General features: G+C 34.0%; 1 protein-coding gene across 1 annotated transcript in view; it reads left to right on the top strand.

Annotated features, from left to right (window-relative positions):
- The window catches only part of LOC149539170 (uncharacterized), a 350,582-nt gene that overhangs the window by 312,599 nt on the left and 14,404 nt on the right, over positions 1-23,579 (top strand). Inside the window, exons 11-13 of the mRNA XM_089800496.1 lie at positions 1,787-1,859; positions 4,810-4,946; positions 5,046-5,112. Coding sequence (XP_089656622.1) covers positions 1,787-1,859; positions 4,810-4,946; positions 5,046-5,112 — 277 coding nt within the window. The remainder of the gene's footprint in view (positions 1-1,786; positions 1,860-4,809; positions 4,947-5,045; positions 5,113-23,579) is intronic.

The following is a 23,579-nucleotide window of genomic DNA, read 5'->3' as shown; positions in this document are numbered from 1 at the left end:
TTTGCTGGTTTTAAAAGTAATTATAAAATAATAGGTTTATGAATCATTTGAAAATGTGTTTTTTAGATTGATTGCCTAACCAAGAGGAGGCTAAGCAATCTTGCTTTTTCGCATGTTTTATTTATGCATATTAACGTCTTTTTTTAAATTTTTAAATGTAAATTTTAAGTGAGGTTAATGATGCACTTAACAAAACATAATTTGAAAAGATCAATTAACTTTGTTAACCTTTTGGTTATTGAATCTAGGAGAAAAAGATGAAAATGTGAGACATACTTAACTGAGGATAACTTTTGACTCAAGAGAGCTATTTGAAAAATTCGAAATGCAAGACAGAGTTAATAAACAATTGGAGACGTTCCATTCATAAAACCAGTGAAGTTTCAACAACAGATCAAGTGTTTTTAAGACACAATTTTGATGTTTTATTTCTTGTCATTGACCAAGAGACATTGGGCACAAGGAGACTGAGAAAATTGACATAGAGACGAGAAAAATGAATTCACAGGAAACTTCACTTAATTTTGCAAAGACAAATATCGCAAGGAGAGTAAAAAAGGCATGTGAGGAAAATTATTAAGGCATTGAAGAGCTCACTAGAAGATCATAGCTTGCAAGTTAATAGCTCACATTCACACATTTAGAGGAATTAGTAGCTTGTAATCATGTATTTAATAGATTTAGTAGCTTTCATTCACACATTTCAAACTTTCAATGCCATGAATTTTGTTAACATCTCACACTAAATTTATTTCTAATTTGTGATTGGCACTAGTTATATTTCTTATGTGTTATTTAGTTTTGCTTATTTCCTTCAACTAAATCCTAAAATTTGCAGTTATGCTTTGTGATAAATGCAAACTTGTGTGTGTTCCAAGTAGCTTTTATTTGATGAGATCATTGTGTCTTTAATGTTTATTTATTAAAGGATACATAAGGCAAGTTTTAAATTATGAAATATAGTTGAATTTCTTGGGCTTTCCAATTTGCTGAGCTCTTGTTGAGCCCAGGTGTCAAGTTCGAGTCAGAGCCCAAAATCAGCTTGCCGAATTTGAGCAGAGTCTGGATCCTGTAATACTCGTTCTACCGTCTTGGTGACAAATCTCTGGCCTTGAAGTTAAGAAGAGTTCTAGGACTGTAAAACTGCAGTTTTGGAAGCCAACATAGCACATGTAAATATTTGTGTTAAAGTGTTGACAACATTCAAAACTTACCTAAAAAAGAATAGAAACAGGTTTAATCATGCAGTAAGGATTTGACAGCTTATAATATTAATTGATTAATTAGACATCAAATACCAAACAGGAAGAGGACAAATTTATGTGATGTTTTTGACTTTGCAAGCAACAGATTCAAATTTTTTTTTTCTCCTCGTGAAAGATGGGGCTGCTATACTTTGTAGTTTTGTTATCTCTTTTGAGAGTTGTGTAGTACCAAAATATATGAGCATCAGGTTACATTGTTTTAATATCTGTTTGGCTGATCACTTTTGATTGGTAATTGGTAGTGCTAGATTCTTGGCTTCAAGTGACAAAGCCATTGATTGCTGCCTTCTTTTTGTTAGACGAGGGAGATGTGAGCATTCATTTGTTTTGTAATCTTGTAAAGTTACTGCATAGTCATTGTAGTTATCTTGGGAATTGCTTGCATGATATATTATTTAATATATCTCATTGCTCAGAATAACATTTACTTATTTTCTGTTCTCTTGCATATGAAATGTGCTGTTGATGTAAAATGTTCATTCTAATGAAATAGTTTATTTCCCTTTGTTTCTGAATCATAGGTTGTCCTTAGAGGAAATATCCAGAAGAACAGTTGAAGCCTGGGAGAGGGGAGCAACTGAGATATGTATGCAGGTTGATTCTCCATGGCTAACTCCTTTGGAATACTATAATTATTAGCATATATCTTAATCTAGGATTGAAAGGTTCCTGCAATGTACACTTGTTTATTCGTTCTAAAATTTCCAAGATTGCTGAGATTTCAGTGATCATCTGCTTGGTCAGGTTTAACATTTAGCATGTGTCTCTTGACTCTTGGAGCTCCACTCAGATTGCTTGTGAACTGAAAATTTGCAAATATGGGAGTTACAGATGTTTATTATACATAATATTGTGAGGACATCAGCCACCTGCTTTTCATGAGCAACATTAGTTTGTGTGAAACTGGCAGTCATTAACTATGTTTGTTGCATGATGGGAACACATTTAATTTATCTTTTGTGGCTTAACACTTCTTTCTGAGAATTTTATTTTAGGTAATATCTTGATAGGTTTGTCGTGAACTTGTAACAATACAGGATATTTCGGGTTTACATTCAAACTTAATGTACAAGCTAAGGGACTGATTTAAGAATCATTATGAGCGTGTTGAATTCCTTTTATATTTCATGTTGTGATGAATGGTTATTTGTTTGCCATATGTTGTTGGAAAAGCCTATACATGGTGCATTGCACCCACAGCAGTTATGTTAGATGCATCCATTTTGGGCACCTACAGAATCATTTTGTTAAAAAGGGCCCTGAGGTAGGTGCTATTGATGTGAAAGGACGGCCAATCTGCCATGGTGACTGGTGTAGGTGGACAAATATTGCATGTATGAAAATCATATGGAGAGTTTCAAAGTGTAAATTTAAGTTGATATATATTCTCATAGGCGATAATATTACTTGGAAGCCTTAGTCTTAGATTGAAGTTGATTTTTTAAGTAAGATCAAGATGACATATACAGAGAATTTATATCAAAACTCACCCCAAAATCAAATGTGAATGAGAACAAATGCATGAAGGGCAGTGTCATAGAAAATGGATGCTTTCAAATTACCTCAAGCCAAAGAGAAATCAGACTAAGCTCTTTAGAAACAACATATCACTACAAAAATGGTAAGCTTAAGAACAGTTAACATGGTGAAAATCTGGTAGAAATGTTCCATACTTACAATCAAAGCGTATGCATATAACTGAGATATCTGCTTCCAACCAATACAAAATTTCCACATAGGAAGCCATACAACAAGACCTCCAAAATCCTGCCCATAAAAAATAAACATTTTAACCCAATATTCATGTTAAGTTCACCCTCAAAACGGAGGGCAGAAATGTAACCCTGTTCAATGAAGTCTCACTGGCTGCCATCCATAATTGGTTCCCTCTTGAAGCTGACAACAAAAATGCTACAGAAAAATAAGAATCTATAGTAAAAAATTGTTTGCTACATTTCCATCCTTGTAATAATAACTAAAGCAATAAGGCTGGGTTGAGAAGACCTTATGTAGTGATTGCACACCTTCATTGTATTTATTTTATCTGAGATCTTTTGGATAGACAAGCCGTGAGAAAATTGTCATATAATTGTATTTCTTTGCCTTATATTTTCTTCTTCTTCTCTCCACTCTTATTCTTTTCTATCTCCATGATCTGTCAATTGTTGTTTTCTTGTTTCCAACATATAGTTTGCAAATTTATGATTGTATTATTAAAATAAGGAACTATATCACAAAAGTAAATCAAGAGACATGTTACATTATTAATTACATGCAATGTCAATAAACCTCAAAAATTCTTCTGAAGTAAATGTAAGCAGGCAAGTTTGCATTTTCTTTCTGCATGCATGTCCTTTGCACAGTTACCTTTCCTATTTTCAAAGATTTTTTATTGAAATGCGCATTTTTTTACTTGTCTTTCTATGCATGCTCTTTTTTCTTCTGCATCCAAGACTTTATATATTGGTATATGAAAATCAAATTGCTTTTTCTAGTGATTTCTCATCACATATAAGCTTGAACTTTTTCATCTGATTTCTTCTGAGAGCTCTTTGTCTATACCCATTGTTTCTCAATGTTGTGCAAACTGAGGTTTCTGTATTTCCTGAATATGACATTAAGTTAAAAATTTAGGTCTCATATCTGCCATGGTTCACATCTATATTTTGTTGTACATGTTATTTATCTCCCTGTTATACCATTTTATTGGGCATTTCCTCTAATTTGTTAGAATGATTTGGAACTAATTTAATTTCTTCAGTAACGAACACAATGTTTTGGAGATCAGATGACTCTTTATAAATGTCCTAGGATTCGTTTACAAATTCCTCTAGATTAGTTCCTTTTCCTAAATGAATATTAGGGAGATAAAAATTTTGTTTACCACAATTCTGGTACTTATTATTAGCATTTTCCAACATTGTGTGATTCTCAACATTTAATATAATACCACAAGGTCTATTTGCTTGAGTCAATGTCCCTAAGGGTCTTTTCTAATACAGCTACATTTTATTTTTCAAAATATGTTCATGTTTGTGACATTGCTATTAGCATTCAACTGCGCAGTTTTTGAGTCAAACTCATTGACCCATGTTTAATGAACTCTCATGATAATGAATGGGATTCACCCCTATGAGCATCACTTAGATGTAACGAGTGTTAAGTGTTCCATTCATTCTCATGAGAGATGGGTTCTTGTTAACCACTACTCACTAAACAGGGGTCAATGAGTTTGATTCCTACATAGTTGAATCCTGATTGCAATACCATAATTTGACTTGATGTGGTAAATATCTCCTACTTATGAATGTTCATGATTTATCCATGCAAGCATTGTTTTTCCAAATCTCCATTATTCTTAGATCCCCATTTCTATTAGCCTCTGCTTGATCCAACTGACAATTGTTAATCCATGAAGAATATTTTACATTTATAGTAATGTCATCTACTGAAAAATGAAGAATGCATTTTGTGAAAGGGACTACTATATGATTAATTATTAGTACCTAGACATGATGAACCCCCTCAACCGGCTTAAAAACAGGGAGGTATCCACCCGGCATACTCAGGGAAGACATATTTGGATATTTTACATGCTGTGAAGAGTGTTGTCCCTCAGATTCATGTTCATGCCTTTTCACCTCTAGAAGTTTTCCAAGGAGCAGCTACACTTGGCATCAGGTTTGTTAGTTTCTTATGATTGATTTTAAAATTTACTTTTAGACTTTATTTTTGCATTTCTATTTTTTTGTAATTTGTTGTATCAACTGATTTTTTCAGCGTTGAAGAGTTCCTTTCACAGTTGAAAGAAGCCGGGCTTGGTTCACTTCCAGGCACTGCAGCTGAGGTAGATAAGTTACTTTCTTATATATAATTTGTTTTGTTTTGTTTCATTATTTATAATTTGATAAAACCTCATGTCCTTTCTTTTGAAGCTAAGTGCTCAAACTCCCAATCAAAAGTTACAGCTAAAACAATTATTGTCAAAGTAATAAAGCTAAGTTACTGGTTTGGGTTCGGGGATAGGTGCTGGTACAAGAACCCGGTACATGGGTACATGATTTGTATTTGGGGGATTTGAGTACGTATAGGTATGCATGTGTGTATATATATATGCATCATATGTATATATAAGAGAAACGTACATAATTTCTAAAACTAAAGCATCCCATAGTATGATACTTGATCATTGATCAATGCCAAATGCCAAAGATAATTAAATGCCAATCGATAGTGGAAAAATATTCAAATATGCATATATCTACCCTGCAAGTACCCTGTGTGAACCCAGAAGGTACCCATAGACATACTTGTACCTGGTACACAACCCGTGGGTACCAACCTGGTAACTTAGAGATAAGGGATCGACCATATTGATCCTTGACAATTTCATGAATTACCAACAAAATTGCATCTTCATCTTATGGGCAACTTTTTTTTTCTAAATGACTTAGATAATCGTTATGTGCCATTTGTTTTTTAATTATTGATTTCTCACCTTACCTAATAATACTTAATTCATTTAAATGTTTCAAATTTTCAGGCTGCAAATACTCTGCCAACATTCTGCTTAATGTAGTTTCGTAGTGAGCATCGTGATAGATTTATGTAGGACACTAATATACTTATATTGTCCTAGTGCTATATTATTAGGGTCAAGATAGCCTAACTTTTAGATTGAAGGACAAATACAATAATGGTTTGACATTGACTCAGCAAATTTGGCAAGTGCTTTTTCTTTCTTCTTTTTCCTTTTATCTCCTAAATGTGAAAATAATGGTCAATGTTTGGAAAAAGCCGAAGATTAAAAAAATTGTTAAACAACAAATTTTAGGGAGTAACACAATTAACTCTCGTTAGATGTAGAATTTAAAGCACAAACCTTGAAGGAGGCTTGGAAAATGAAATGCCCCCTTTAGTAATAACTTATGAAATTGGGGCGATTAAGTTGCATAATCAATTGCAAGAGACTTATTTCTTCCAAGTCTTGATTAATACTATGAATTGTGATCTATGACACCACTTATGAATATTTAGTTTATGAAATTGATAAGATATGTATGCCAATATCACTGTTATCTCTAATTTGACAATTGGATATTTACAAGGTGATTAAGTCTATATAGATAATGGTAGGATTATCTTGATAACATGCATAATCTGCAAATAACAATATCTTAATTTGATATTACATCAGTGCTGTTCTGATATGACTTTAGGAATTATGCATGGTTATGATATTCCAATCTACAATATATCGAGAGCTTTGCTCATCCTGGCATATCGATGTGAGTTATGAACCTCCTTCTAATGATAGAAATGTTTCTAAATGTTGCTATGTCAGATATTGATCCTTCAAATCATGCAATTACTTTGTAGTTGTTGCTTATAGCAATATTTTCTGTGCCTAATATGTCATTATAATTATGACTGTAATAATGAGCACACTTCTGTGTCTGGTATGGCCATATGAATGTGCAACTAAGGGGGAGCTATGCTTATGCAATGATTTTCTCTTTCTGATCTGGATATATAAACTAGCAACAGTAATGGTTCTGTCTCTGATGCTGGTCCTTAAATGTATGCAACTAATTAATGCCAAAGGCAAGTGCTTGATTTAGCAGATCCAAATTTGGATAAATATAAGAGATAAAAGGTTTCTGAAAGATGATTTATGGAATGAGATTGGTCTCCCACTTGTACCATACAAAATAAAGGGATTATATCTCTTCATGTTTCATCAAACACAATTTCTATCCATCATCCTTCTTCATAATAAATTGGTTTGGTTATACGAAGGATACTGATTAATCTACATAATGTCCCCTTGTTAGACATTACTTCAATTGTTTTTTGGTCCATCCTCTCATTTTTGGTGTGTAATATTCTTATATACCCTATTAAAAGAAAAGGTGTATCCTTTCATTTAATGTCTTTATTTATTAATATTATAGTTATTATTTATTAATCGTAATAATATTATTATCAATATTAATATTATTAATATATGTAATTATATACTCTTCAAATTATATATTTGGATTATTGATTTAATCATTATGTAAATAATATATTATTAAATTTATGATAATATTAAATTATTATTATTATTTAATATATTGTGTCATAATAATATGATTGTAACATTATAATTATATCATTATTTATTATCTTTCTTTGTATATTAATTATTCATTTAATTATATAAATCTTATTCTGGTGGGGATATCACAATCCTCCCTTCTTGAATTTGCTTGTCCCAAACAATTCATAGCTTAGAATTCATTCTCTCTCCCCCATATGTGTTAAGCATTTTCTGAAGTGCGTGTGTTAATATATGATAGCCTATACAAGAATATGTGAATGAAGACACAAAGAATGCACAAAGTAGACATATTAATGCATGAAGACAAAATGCATAAACAAGGTAGACAAACGAATGAATGAAGACACAAAGAAAACACATTAATGCATGAAGACACAAAGTATGCATGTTAAAACTTTTTTATACTACTCTTTTACACATTGAAATAAGAAAAGGTTAAGGAAATGTTTTACCGACTTCAATCATAAATGTCATGCTCCTTTCCTCCGTCTTGAAATCAAAAGTAGATTTACAACTGCTCGAGTTTGAACCCAATCTACATGGAGGCAATATTGGACTTCTCTTTCCTCAATGTGATTGATTTACTCCTCCCTTTGTGCATAGTTCCTACCCACTCAATATGTGTTAGTTTTGTGGTGGATGGTAGATTTAGTGCTGCTCAAGTTTGGACACGATCTACTTAGGATTGTCTTACCCCAAAGTTCACGATTTACTCCTCCCCTATGCACACTCCCTATCCCTCATGAATTTCAACATAAAAGGATTTTGAGTACTATTAGTAATTTTGGATAATGTCAGTATTCCCTATGTATCAAATCTCATAATGAATGGTAGATTTATAGCTGCTCGAGGTTGGACTTGATCTATGTGGGACTTCCATATTGGGATTCTCCTACCCCAACGTGAGCAATTTACTCCTTTGTGCACACTCGCTATCCACTATGCACTAATAAAAGAGGTCTTATAGATTTATCCGCAATTTATTAATAGCATCAATTATGATTAGCTGGGGGAGGAGCCCTCCTTATATATTGGCTGGGGGGGCGGGTCAGCCATAGAATTGATAGGCAATCATATGACCAAGACTTTTGATAAAGTTAGGGTTGCCCCACCCCCCCCACCTTCACTTCATTCAGATTACGGGCCTAAGGGATCGGAATGCCCTCCACCAATTGCCATATAGCCACCAATTGCCATATAGAGGGACGAGTGCTTCACTGTGCCCTTACTATTCTAAGGCTCGACAACATATATATCGTCATTGGGCCCCAACCCCAACTCTAAACTAGGCTAGGCTCTATAGATAGTCAATCGGCTCCTACTACTTATAAGGGCATCAAAACTCAATATAGATCTCTTATATATGTGATACAACCGGATGATATGAATTATACAACTAGTCATCAGTATTATACTCAAATTTTGATTCTTATTTGAAATCCAATATTAGAGGTAATCATATGTAACCTATGTGACTAGCCTTAGACTCAGCTCAGACTTGGTCAAGCCCAAATTGGGCTCGAACTTGGACTCAATTGCAACGTTATAGGACTTGGCGTGTCCCGATGCGAGGTGGCCAGAACGAGGCAAATTGCCTCTGGACTTGGACTCAACCAAGTCCTGACTGAATCCTAGATAACTTGTCAAGGCAATTGCCTTGGCTGACTCACCGAGTCTTGTCAAGATGCCTTGATTGCAAGGCAACATTCGTAAAGTTCATTAAACACATCTTTAATGTTTTTTTTTGTTGTTTTTGGTTTGTAAAGCACGAGTAAGACTTAAAAAGGTCATTCTATCACTTGCAAACACAAAGAGTAGACAAAGAAGAGTTGAGGGAAGAGTATTGGGGTTTTGGGAGATAGATTAAGCGAATCGGTTGGCTCTCATCTATTGATTGCTAATTGTTTGTGCCACTTAGTAGCTTGCATCCAAGCATAGAGAGGAGTTAAAAGAAACAGAGGCTTCTTTAAACTTGGGTTACATTTCCATTTCTAAAGAAAATTTGAAGAGGTAAATTTTTTTTTGTCTGATTTTGCAAAAAAATTTACATTCATGAATCTTGTTTTATTTGCATTTGTTAGGATTCATTAGATTTGTTCCATTTTATGTTGATGAAACTTGAAAAGTAAGCAACCCTGGTGTTTGTAAATTGGATTTTGTATGGATTTTCTATTTTCTTGATGCTTTTTTTTCATTTATGGTATATTGTAGTAGAAACATCATGTCTCAACATGAGGGTAGTGGAACTGGGCCTAAAATTAACCCTGATGCAATAACAAGGGATAGGGCTTGAAAACATGCCATTCCTGGCACTAAAAATAGGAGTTGTGACATGTTGGCATTGTCTAATAACATATAATGAGGGGGACTTTAACAGATTGAAATATCACCTTGCACATATACCAAGGCGTGCTATCAAAGCATGCAAGGCGGTTCCCCAAGATTTCATGGGTGATATGCAAGCTCTCTTAGAGGAAGTTGTAGAGAAGAAATAATTTTTAAAAAAGCAACAAGGAGAGATGGCACAATTACCTAGAACTAGAAGTGTAGAGGGTTCTTCAAGTTATCATGGACATGGTCATTCTCCAGTTCCACCTTCTAGTACTATTGCATCTTAGAGTGTGAACAAGAAGCTTTGGGTGTGTAAGCAAAGATCCTCACTTGATTCCATCTTTGTTCTATGCACAACTCCAAGTGCACAGCCATCACTTGAGAGCATGGCTTGGAATAAGGAGAATCATGAGCAAGCAAAGTTGGGACTCGGAGATTTCTTCTTCTACAAAAACCTTCCATTTAATGCAGCAAGCTACTTATAATTTTAATTCTTAATTTGTATGTCTTCTCTTGCTTTCAAGACTCAAGAATTTGCATGTCTTACTTCTCTTACTACTAATATAGTAAGTATACTTATTAGATATTTGTTTATTTAATTTGGTTTAGGCCTCCTTATTGGCAAATTGCCATAGACATCATTACTGTTTGTGGTCCAGGGTTTAAAGCCCCTAATGATGAGGATCTAAAAGGTCCTATTTTTGTCCATCGAGTTTCTGATGTAAAAGTTGAAATTGAGGAGCAGCGTAAAGTATGGGCTGCAAAGGCTTGCACCATCATCAACTATGGTCTGCAAAGGCTTGCACCATCATCAACTATGGTTGGACTGATAAAAGAAATAGAACACTACTGAATTTTCTTGTCTCCTCATTAGGTAATTCAATATTGTGCTTAGAAAGTTAGATTTTATCATTTTAGTAAGTTAGTAGTAAATTGATTGATCATTGTGATTGTACTAAATTTCATTATTTTTTCTTAGGTTCCACAGTGTTTTTGAAATCAATTGATGCCTTGGGGATGACAAAATGTTATCTTTGTGAGGTAATGGAGGAAGTGTTGAAAGAGGTGGGTGAGGAGAATGTAGTGCAAGTTGTGATAGATAATGAAGCAAATTATGTTTCTTTTGGTAAACTTCTTATGGAGAGGCACCACCACTTGTTTTGGACCCCTTCTATTGGCCATTGCATTAACCTCATGTTAGAGGATCTAGGTAAAATTCCTTGGATAAAAAAATGTGTAGATCAAAGAAGAAAGAATTGTTTTGTCCAATGATCACTAGATTTGCAACAAATTCTCTCCCTTTGAAATCTTTTCTTAATGCAAAGGCTTCTTTGAAAGGTATGTTTGTATGGGAGGATTGGACAAATTTATCATATGCAAATCTCAATGTAGTAGTTGAGGTGGTTGATCTAGTCTTTGATGAGAGTGGCTTTTGGAAACCCGCCAAAGAGATTGTGGAGGTGATTTTCCTTTTTGTGCTCATTTCCATTTCATTTCGCTATTTTTGTTAAAGTGTTAAACACTTGTTTATGTTCATTGACATTGACATTGTTCATTTGTAAAAGGAAAACTTAAAGCTTAATGTTTTGTTTTTCACAATAGTTGCAATTCATAGAACCTCTTATTGTTATCCTACAGATTTTTTATGGGGAGAATCCCTCAATGGGTTACATTTATGAGGGCATGCATAGTGCAAAAGAGGTTATTCAAGTTTTATATGCAGGGAATCGAGTTTGATATGCAGGGAATTGGGAAAAATATGGTCCTGTATGGGATGTCATTAATAAGCGATAACACAATCTACTTCATAGGCCTATACATGCAACTATCCGCTTTCTTAATCCAACATACCAATTTAACCTAGACTTTAAGGCTGATGAATAGGGGTTTAGTGGCCTTTATGATGTTATAGAGAGAATCCCACCTGATGAAACTATTGGAACAATTATAGTCTGTGAGATAGAGATGTATAAGAAAGCACTTGGAGACCTATTTTCACAAGACTTATGCAAGAAAAACTGGACATAATTGATGCTTGGTAAAAATCTATGATTCCAAATTGTAATTTCTATTCTATTACCACTTTAGAATCTAGACTCTAGATTGATAAAGTCAAAGTTATAGAACTTAATTAAAGTTTTCTTGTTTCAGATGTATGGTGGGAGATGTTTGGCAATAAGGTGTCAAATCTATAGAAGATTGCAGCCCGTATCTTAAGCCATCCATCTATTGCTTTAGGATGTGAATGCAACTGGAGTATGTTCAAGCATATACACTCAAAGAGGCACAACAGGATGGCAGCAAAAAAGTTGAATGATCTTGTTTTTGTTCACAACAACCTTCACTTCTGTCAGAAATAGATTTTGGGCACCAACAAAGAGGTTCATGATCATGTCTTCAGTGATGAAGACTTGGAGTGGGTTGATTAGGTAGATTGAGAGGCAGAGGCAGTGGTAATGGTAGTGGACGAAGCTACAATGCAAGGAGACGCAGTGCAAGACCTTGAGGCTGAGAGTGATGGATCTGACTTTGATGATGAGGAGGATGATCATGATGAGCATGTCACTGTGGTTCAACCTCAAACACAGAGAAAGAGGATGGCTCTAGAGTCTTCCATGACCTATCTTAGGCTTACTCGTAGGAAGACAGGCTACTATGAGCCTTTCTTTTAATATATGTTTTGAATTTTTGATTCCATGGGCATGGATTGCATATTCCATGGATATTCTAGACATTTGACAATTACACTATATTTCATATTTCTATTATGATATTCAATTTAACTTCAAGTAATTTTTTTCAAAAATTTGCATTTATACTTACGTGATCAATGAAAAGTTGTGTATGTGTGCAAAGTAGCTTCTATTTATCTCAATTATTTGTGTAGTTGATGTTAATTGGCAAATGATGCATGAAAAAAAGCTTAAAATCCTTAAAAATCTTTGAATTTCATGGGTTTTTTTATTTGTTGAGTCCGAGTCCCAGCCCAATTTGGTCTTGACCGAGTCTAAGCCGAGTCACATTGGGTTGTGGTATGCTTTTATAACTATTTGATCAATTACTCAAATTACTAACTTCATATGATTCATTATTATCCTTCCAAAGTGCTATACTTTACTTATATATAGATAGATAGATAGATATTAGTAACCAAATTCCTTCTATCTATGCATCATGCTTGACTTAGTCATCGTTATGTCCAATTCAGATCTGTTCCATTATTTGTTTTATTTAATGATAATTGTGGTTTCTAAATAATCGTAATCACTACCACTATATTGCTGACTCAACGCACGTGCTAGTTTTACTAGTGTTGATGCAATTTGTGCTCCTTATTTGTATTCCTTCTTTGGATCCTTATCATATTAAAAATTACTACATTTTTCTAGTTTTTGATTTGAAAGTTCACTCTGTGTTGTTGACAAATTACATGGTCAATCGCTCTTTTTGAATTGCTGGCCATGATCGCTCCTTCTGCATATCATACTTTAATTCCTTCAACCATTGGCAACAATTATGGATTTGCAAGAATCGTAGTACTCATATTTTCATTAGATTGTATGGGATTACTTCCTCTGTGCTACGATCACTAATCTCAAATGGGCACTAATGCCCATGGAGCGTTAGGGATGAGTATATATCCTTTCTCACTATAGGATTGTTGTTCTCACTTGCACCCGAAAATAGGTATCAATATAATATCTCCAACTATAAATGCTGATCTGAGATTATAATTATTGGTTAGACCCCATGTTCCATAAAATATGAACGCAGTGTTAAGATGTGACATTTGAGCAGTAACTGAGATTTATATGATTGTTGTGGAGTTGGCGAATGTAGAAGCCAATAAGGCTGCATCATTACTGGGTGCTTTAAACCCTCATCTTAGTTGTCATTGAGAAAATGCAAAACTATGGATGTGGCGAATCATTTCAATTATGTGTTATTTATATGTCCTCCTTCTATTTCATAGGTATTCTTCATAATCTTTTTCTATGGTGTCTTGGTTGATTGTTGTTATTTGAGATACATTTTCAAGTTTCTTGAGGTTGCCAAGATTATGCTCTGATACCCATTATAAAGCCCCCTTGTTAGACATTATTTCAATTTTTCTTTTAATCCATTCTTTAGTCCATCCTCTCATTTTTGGTGTGTAATGTTCTATATACCCTATTAAGAAAAAGGGTGTGTTTTTTCTTTTAATATTTTTATTTGTTAATATCATTTTTAAAAAAATCTACAATATATCGCTAATATCACAAGATATTGCGAGCAAAATTGCTAGGCGATATAATCACCAAATAAATCGTTGACGGCATTTTGAAAAAATTGCACTGCATTTGGGATGAAAAAACACGGTTTTTACGATTTTTGGGTCAAAAACCGCTGATTAAGTCAACTTGAAAAACAATAAAGTTTTCTAAAAAACGTTTAGAGTTTTTTCATTTTCCAACAAGCTGCGACAACTAACAAAATGGCTGCGATGGCTGCTAAGGAAAGGTACGATTACGGAGGACTATTAAGGCACACGGACTTAGACTGCTGAGAAAATGTAGAAGCATAGATTCCATGATATGCCTCAAAGATGCCATCACATGGAGTGCTGATTGTAGGATACACACATAATGGTTTTGCTCTTCAACAAGTTATAGAAAACAGTTTTGAAAATTTATTGTAAATTAATATAAGTATGTGAAATTTCATCCCCAGTGAATGACTTGGAAAGTCAACGTATAGTAGGCAAATCTCCTCATCTACACATCACTATTATGCTCTTGTATACACATCAACATCACTATATATATTTTTATAGAGCTATAAGTTGTAAATTTATAGAACTATAAGTTATGAATTAATGATCGTGAGTTTATAGATAAGTTTATAATATACAAATTTTAATTTATTTGAGTTGGTTTTGTAAATTTATAATACTATATAATATAGATTTATAATACTATATATTAATACTAAAGTATTATAATATTGTATATTAATAAATTCATTATAGAGAGTTATAAATTAGTATAAATTAATAATTGTATATCTAATAAATTATAATACTGTATATTCATTCTTAGTGCTAATATGCATATGCATTGTTTATTAACAGCATTTATAAGTTTATAGTGTTTATAAATTATAAATTCATTAGAGAGAACAAATATATTTATTTATTGTCTTCATATATATAAATTATATATTTCCAAATGTTCGATAAAAGTGATGATTTATTGCCTGATTTGTTTGCTGAGTTTTTGGCGATTCCGAGATTTTCAAGAATTTTGAGCTAGCCGAGATATTGCCAAAACTAAGTTTTTCAACTACGATTAATATCATAATTATTATTTATCAATCACAATAGTATTTTATTAGTATTAATATTATTAGTATATGCAATTATATACTCTTCAAATTATATATTTGGATTATTGATTTAATCATTATGTAAATAATATATTATAAAATTTATGGTAATATTATTGCATTATTATTTTATTTTATTTTTTGGCACAGGTGACAAGCCACATATATTGATAATTAATACAATGCTGGTTCAAAGGCTCGTGGAGGGAAGAACTCAGCATCAAACCCACCAATAATTACCTAATACAAGATAGATAAGCTAATGATAATCAAATAATGATATACCCTATAGCCATCGCATGAACAAAAAAATTACCCTTATAATACTGGGTGTTTCTTATTATGTAATAGATCATGTTGTAATATAATATAGTTGCAATATTATAATTATACCATTATCTATTATCTCTCTCTATATATTAATTATTCATTTAATTATATAGATCTTATTCTAGTGGGGATATCACAATCTATTAGCATAATCGATGTATTATTAAAATATTTCTCTCAGTAAATTTGCTATCGTTTTCAAGGGTTATGAGTAATCATATGAATTTTCAGCCATTCCCTTAATTGATATTCTTGATTATTGCTGTCATTATAATTAATAGTTGTTTAGCATTAATTGATGCTTTTCAACACTTTTCAATAATCTTAATTGAAGCCATTACTTTCTTCCATCGTATATGCCTCAGTCAATCTACCAATGTACCTATTGTATCCTCCTTGACATCTTTGATAATATACCTAGCTTGTTCATAATGTCTTATCTTTAAGTATGATTGGTCTGATCAAAGCAATTAGATGCTTGCTATCCTCATATTGATTCTCCACGCTCTCTAGTTTTTTGATTGTCCATTGATAGCATATCTTATTGGTTACTTGTTTCTTCAAGTATGATCGATGATGATCAACTTCAAGTAAGAGGTTGCTGACCGTGTTCTCTGCATCGATTGTATTTGGTATTCTTATTACATATTGTCTTGCTAATTATGGTCATGAAATGCTATAAGGTTCTTCTTCTTCGTATCGATGTTTCCTCCATCTCTTTAGCATACATACTTTTATAGTGATGTATTCACACCAAATGGTCTTCTGCCTAGTTAGCTCTCTGATTGGCTGAAGTGAAACATCCTTTTGTTGATTAACAAAGTGCAACTTGATGATATTCTTCACTCTTGATAGGGGAGATGACTCTGTTCGCAATTTGGCTAAAGTGATGTATCAAGGTTGTCGTTTATCGCAACATATAACCTATTTTGAGATGGAAAAATAAAACATTAAGTTTGAAGTACTGAAACTCAAAAAATTGTCTAAGTACATATCAGCAAAATAATGTACAGTCAACTTATTTTGTTTGGCACAATTCATTGGAGGCACTTGAGAATGTGTGCTCTTATAGGTAGTACGAACTTCATATGACACATGCGTAAAAGTGCTTAAGATTTTGTTTTGTACAGAAGGAGTTATAACAGATTTACTAAGTATAGTTTGACAGGACAGAACATAAGAAACTTTGGTTAACGACATTTTGGTTAAGGAATTGTTTTGGTAATTACAAAATAATTACTTGACAAGGTTGGATAACATCCTAGATGTTAACCCCAACATGGAAAAAGATTATTTAAAAGATTTAGCAAAGTATCAAGCAGCAAGGCTGACAGGATGAAATGTTTTGGTATAAAGGCAGAACATTTTGTTTAGCGAAGTGTGGCATTGTATTATAATGATATAATGTTTGAATGTGCACTTTATGTAATTGGTATAAATGCGAAATCAATGCTAGTACAGAGCAGGACAATTGTATGGTGAGTTCTGAAGAAAGAGCTACAAAGGCAGATCAGATATTGAAGATATCAACACTGTATGAGGCTTTTGTATCTATCTCTATCAATAGCATTGTAAAGTTGTACATGCATATTTGAGCAGTGGGCTTCTAACAAGCCCTAGTCCTTTAACAAGGAAAAATAGATTATACGGATGTAATAGACTCCTAATAGGGTCAATATCTTTCACAAGATACTTTTGATTAGTGGATCATTTTGTGGGTACCGTCCCCATCGAGGTTTTCCCTTGGCCAGGGTTTCCCTAGTTAACAAATAATGGTGTTATGAGTTGCATTGTGTTATGCTAATGTTTACTTTTTTGTTTGATCATCTATGCAAGTTTAAAGATTGTTAATAATATCCATAGTTGGGCAAAAGTTTGTGGAACATTGATTCACCCCCTCTCAGTATTCCCTATTTCTAACAAACTCGCCTTAATGGTCAATGTTATGAGCCTCCATATAGCATCTCATGATGATTGTTGTCATGATGTGCAAATTCTTTAGGCATGGTGGATGCATAATGATCTATACTAAACATCACACTTGTCTCATCTTTATATCTCTAAATGCCATGAGGAAAATCGTCTTCTTTTTATGACTTCATGGTTTTTCCTAAGACACTTTACTAAATCAATTATCTACTTACTATGTATCTTTAACTATTAAGTATTGTCTGCTAATTGGTGGTCCTTGTCATGTCCCCATATTAATAGGATTTGATAGTAAATAATAACATAATTTACTATTATATATTATAAGTAAAATAAGGAAATTAGTATCATATAATATTTAATGTCCCAAATTTAGCAAGTTCCAACAGTCAAGGTTGACTCATCATCGCGACCCTTGTTAGTTGACAATTGGATTCAAGGGTCTTCGCTGTAGATTTACTATTTTTGGTAAGTCTATTTTTGGCCAGTTACTATTTTTGGCAGTGCAGATGTTGGCTTAGTGGTGTTGGTCGTTCATTCAGCCATCTGTTCAGGGTAAGATAATTTATTGGAGAATCATTTTTTATTGCATAAGGCATTTTAATTATAAATGTACTTAATAATATCAATGCACTTTATAAAGTGATGTTGTGAAGCTGAAGCCTCTTAAGTGAAAGATGTAATGATCAAGCCAAATTGCACAAGTGATATTATAAATATGATTCTCATTTAGAGAATTGGATACTTGAGTATTATTTATCTTTGATAATTTGGCTGAGGGTTTGGAGTCTACAGATTGTTCTTGAAATTGAACGCAAATTGTTGCTGAGGTAATACAGTTTGCTTATTGCTTCTCCTCTGTTATTACTGTGATTGGTAAGCTGCTCTTGCTGAAGAATATTGTCTGATTGATAAGAATTTATATCTGTCATTGCCTATCGAGACGTGTGATTTTAATTGTGAAGATCATTGTGTTCATTTTGAGACTGCCGTCTACCTATCTGAGGCAGCGTTTGATGTTCTCCTGGCCCTGTTGCCTATTCTTGGACATTGGCGTCAATTCTCATGCCCCGCAAACAACTTTTAGGGGCTGCATACCACCTACAGGAGGCTGTGGTTGTGTTTTGGCAAGCTGCATTGGCATTGGAGAGTCTGCATTTTGGCATTTAGACCTGTGATTCACAAAAAGAGCCTGTGATTTTCAATTCTAAGGGCCACATCATTGAAATTAATCCGTACAGACATCATTTCAGGTTGCGATTTGTTCTTAAGGAAGCTCACGGCCCCTGCATTGACTTTTACAAATTCACTCCAGGTTCTATTTGATATAAATTCAATCTATGCATTGCAGTTTTCTTAATTATCATATGTAATCACTAGAATTGCATTAAATATAGGCAATCAGCTGTAATGAAGTATTTTCTCTTTCCAGCGATGCATTTGTATAATAAATATTTAGTAATGATATTTTAATACATAAGTACAAATAAACAATAACTACAATAATTCAATTTTGTGATACTTTCTAAATTTATGGAACATTAATAAAATACGAAGAAATATATAGATATAAATTAGAATTTGAGTTGGATGAGGGAGAAGGGGAGTAGAATAAATAATGATGGAGGAGATTAGTGGAAAGATATTTTGGAAAATACACTACAATCTGCAAATAATGGACCAGAAGAAGAGACATGCAAACAAGTGATGAAGGAAAAAAACATACTATACAATCAACAATCATCCTAATAAATACTCTGAATGGACACACACCAGAAATGGCAGCGATATAGATAATGTAATTTCAGATAAATACATAATAAAAAAACACAATTGCAAACTAATCAGTATTTGACAAGGGAAGATGTGGCATGGTTTGGAATACAAACAAATAACCAAATCTGCAATACTGGCAATTACAATATCATTTGTGGAAGGCAGCACTCAAGAAGTCCATCCAACACCACCAGGCCTGAGGAAAGATAAAGGTTATAGAATGTTAGTACTTTACTTCCCAGTGGCCAATAGGAAGTATTGGTTTCCAACTCAGCATTATGTGACCCAACAATAGTTTAGAAATTACTATCTGTGTCTGCACCAGCAATTAATAAGATGGGGGAATGATAGGAGGAAGGCAGAATCAGCAGAGAGATGTCAAGAGGTGGAATTTGATAAGGAACACTCATATCACATACCATAAACTTGCTTTTACTGCCAATCAAAAGCATTCAATACATCGTAGTCTGTCTATGGTTTAGAAAAGTTGATGATGGGAAGTATTGAGTACTGAGTCATCGATCATTACACATCAAATCTTGAACAGCAACGAATTGTTTGTATTAAGAGCAGTAAATGCAGAGTAACGAGAATCGTGCTGAAATCACATGAATCGCCGATTCAACGATCAGATTCATGCACCCCGATTTTTTTGGAGTCGGAAATCGTGATCGGTGATTTCATCGGGTGAATCGCATGTATCGGTGATTCACTCAAAAAATCGCCTGAATCGCCATTAGAAATCGCCAAAAATCAGCTGGCAACAGCATGCATGTTTAGTTGGAAATAATAAAAAAATCACTTATGTTTTTTGCTTTCTTTTTTACCTTTCCTCTTTGTTATAACCCTAAAGGGCCTTCTAATTGTTAAGCATGACTAGAAGAGAGGAGAAGAGAAAAGAAGAACCATAGGTTATTAAAAAAAAAAAAAAACGACGACAAATAAAAAATGTTTAGAATGCATAACGGATGATGCCCAAGGGAAGGGAAAGACATAATCAGGTAGTAAAACATCAGCGGTTCCCAGAAAGAGTGTGGGATCAGAAGAAAATCACAAAAACACTGTGTTCCATATAGTTTTGTGTGGGTTTCAGAGTGCAAATTTGGTTTTGGCGACGGGGGCGCTGCCCCTCGACCCCGCCCTGTATCGCGACAGAGAGCGCGCCTGGGGCGCTGCCCCTAGACCCCCAGTCGCTGATGTTATCAGTTGTGGGAAGTCTCACCAGTTGATGAGACCTGAAGCTGTTGCAGGCATGGAGTGTCTGTGGTGGAGAGAACAATAGAGCAAGCCTTTCGAGAGGGGTGATATGCTTTGAAGCACTTGGAGTAGGTGTTGGATGTGAAGCTGTTTTATAAAAACTCTTTACCCCATGTGGTAAACACAAACTTCCATGTTTATATATGTTAAGTTTCAACTTCTATTTGATGATGTTATAGTGTGTTTAAGTTATATTCAATAAAGGGTGCATGAAATAAGTCTTAAATTGTTAAAATCTCTACATTTAAAGGGTTTTTTCAAATTTGCCGATTCATCGGCGATTCACCCCCGATTCACGATTCGATTCGGCTGTGCCGATTCCGATACGATTCCAATTCTCGTTACTTTGAGTAAATGATATCCTAGCACATGGATTAAAATATTGATTACAGTCTTCAAAGATACATTTGGAAAAACATTTGACAGCAACTATGGATAGCCTTTCATATAAAAATTATTAGTGAAAATTCGTGAATGCTAAATTTCTCAGCGAAGTATGTAAGCAGCAGGGACTTTGACAGACTCAAGGTGGTGACACTTCAGCAAAACTAGAAGTCAGCAAATATAAATAGAATAGATTATGTCAGTGCATATTTTAAGGAGCGATATTTATAGCAATAAGGTGGGTAGATTAAGGAAGAAGAAATGGATAAGAGTTATAATATCTGATCAAGAACAACAAAGGGATATTTTACCCATTCTAAGGATGAAGATTAATTTTCACATCCATTGAGAACGAAAATATATATATATATTTATGTTGGATATTCATCAGAACAAGACAATATAGGATAGACACATACACATCATTAAAGAATCGGAAGTTGTCAAGCATATTGGTAACTCTTAAAGGAATCAATTGCGCATATTATATATAGCAATCAGGAACAGATATATGTCCTGAGTAAGTAGGAACCAAAACTTTTCTATATATATCTAGACATATTTGGATATCTCATATATATATATATATATATATATATATATATATGCATCAGATCCAATGTTGGGGGAGTTTATAGAGAGAAAGTCTCGTAAATTTAAAGAAATCAGTCCCACTATCCATGGATAAGATATGGGACATTACAGTCCTCAAGGTCTTCCATCCATTGACCACATAAGTGTTTTGTTGTTATTATATCAATAGTGCAAAGATGGGGTAAATATCAATAGTGTTCATCATTGTTCTTATAATCTAGAATATTGATTATGCATTCATATTCTCATACCTGTGCGGTGTGCCCAAGGTAAGAATTTTTTTGTACCAATGTACCATAGTCTCGTTGTCATACCTGAATCAGCAACTTCGTTAAATACTTATATTGAAAAAGGGGAGATGACGTTTGTCCACTTCAATACATGCTCTACGCCCCATTAGGAGAGTAGAGATAATGCATTTGAGATTACTCTTCCTTCTTACCTTAGGTTGCATATGGTCTTTAAAATAAAACTCTTGTTCCCATCTTTCCAACTTTGCTTTAGTTGTAGTGAGACTTCAATAAATAGAAATCAATAAAAAATGTTGTAATGTCCCCATAATTAGTAGGTTCCTGTAGTTGGCTAGGTCAGTTCATCATTGTCATGTCCCCAATTTCTGCCCTTCCTTAGTGACAACATTTCTAGCAAGGTTGGTCTATTCTCTGGTTCCCATAGGCCAGCAGAGTGTAGAGGGAACCAACCCAGGGACTTTGAGAGTCATGCATGAGCTTCCCAAGTAGTTTGGAGCAGTAGACAACAGCTTCCTACAATTTAGGAGAGATTCCTAATTTGTAGGGATTGACTAGGAGTTGTCTAAGAAGCATTTGGAGACCTCGGCAAACGTTTTGGAGACTTAGAGTTCATCTCCTATTTTTTAGGAGGCATTCTTATTTTTTAGGAGGAACTCCCAGTTCAATTACAGTTCTCTCAGAGGTGCACACAGCAAGGGAGTCATTGGGACTCAATTTTGGTTGATTGGGGTTGTCTCCTCCTTTTTAGGAGCATTCCTAGATTTTAGGGATGGACTACTAGTTGACACATCTTGTCCGGCATCAATCATAGACAGGTGACAAGGTCAGATTCATGTTTGATTGGTCATTTTGGGCCTTTTGGGAACATTTGGAAAATATTTAAATATTTCCTAAGTTGGTGATTAAATAAATTAAATAAGGTTAAGTTTTAGCCATTTTGGAGTAATAAGGGGTTTTTTGGCCTCATCTGGATGTGCATCCTATGGTGTGATAGCTCGTTGGAAAAGTCTCAAAATTCTCTAAATCTTTCTCTTTGGTCTCAAGGCATTTCAGTGAATGGAATTCTATCTATGAGGAAAAAGGTCATTTTCTAGTAACATGACTACGTTAAAATAAGAAATTATAACATTTTCACTACACAACACCACTTGGAGACACTTAGGGTTCAATTTGCAATTGAGAGGGGGTTATAAGGAGATGGAAGCTTCATTCTAAGATCATCTTTTGCAGATTGAAAAACTTGTTTTTTGTGAATTGGCTCTGAGAGAGCAATTCTTCATCTGGGACGCAAACCCTAGGTTTTGGACTGGCTGGGACGTAGCCCTCAGCAGTTATTGGCATTGGATTCTTCAGACAGTGTGCGTTGCTATCAGGGATAGAGTACACCATTCTTTATTGTGGATTTAGGTTGCAGATTTATGGTTTCAGCGTTATAGATTGATTCTTTCAGCTGGGACGTGATTCCTTGCAGTCTTACGGCTGCCATTTGCAGTAGTTTGGCATCATTGTTGGATGTAAGCTCCTTGGAACTGCATTGAATTTATTATTTGGCTTTATAAATCATAAATCTGCCTGGTACGATTTATAGCAATTCTGATTTGGCTCTATGTTCTTATTTATTTTCAATCTCCTCTCATGTTTATTGTTCATTATTCATTACTATTATGAAAACTATCAAAAAACACAAAACAAAAACAAAACCTTTTGCAACTTCTGTCTATTCTCAAAGACCATCAAAGAAATCACAGGAAAATATAGTTTATTAATTTAAAAACTACAGCAGATCAGCAAGGGCATCAATCAGGGATCTTTCAGTGGTATTAGAGCCTACATCCTGCCAGCCTGTAGGGTTTGTGAGAAATTGTCACAACAGATTTTGGCATCTGGGTATTGGATAAAAAAATTTGATAATTCATTTCAGCATCTGGGTACTGGTTAAAAAGTTTTGATAATTCATTTTGACGTCCGGGTATTCGATAAAAGGTTTTGATA

This window comes from Cupressus sempervirens, chromosome 9 (assembly GCF_028749045.1).
Source record: "Cupressus sempervirens isolate cs-2001-9-10 chromosome 9, ASM2874904v1, whole genome shotgun sequence".
In the NCBI taxonomy this organism is placed as follows: Eukaryota; Viridiplantae; Streptophyta; class Pinopsida; order Cupressales; family Cupressaceae; genus Cupressus; species Cupressus sempervirens.
The sequence above is the reverse complement of the archived record's forward strand: the minus strand, read 5'-3'. Positions and strand labels throughout refer to the sequence as shown.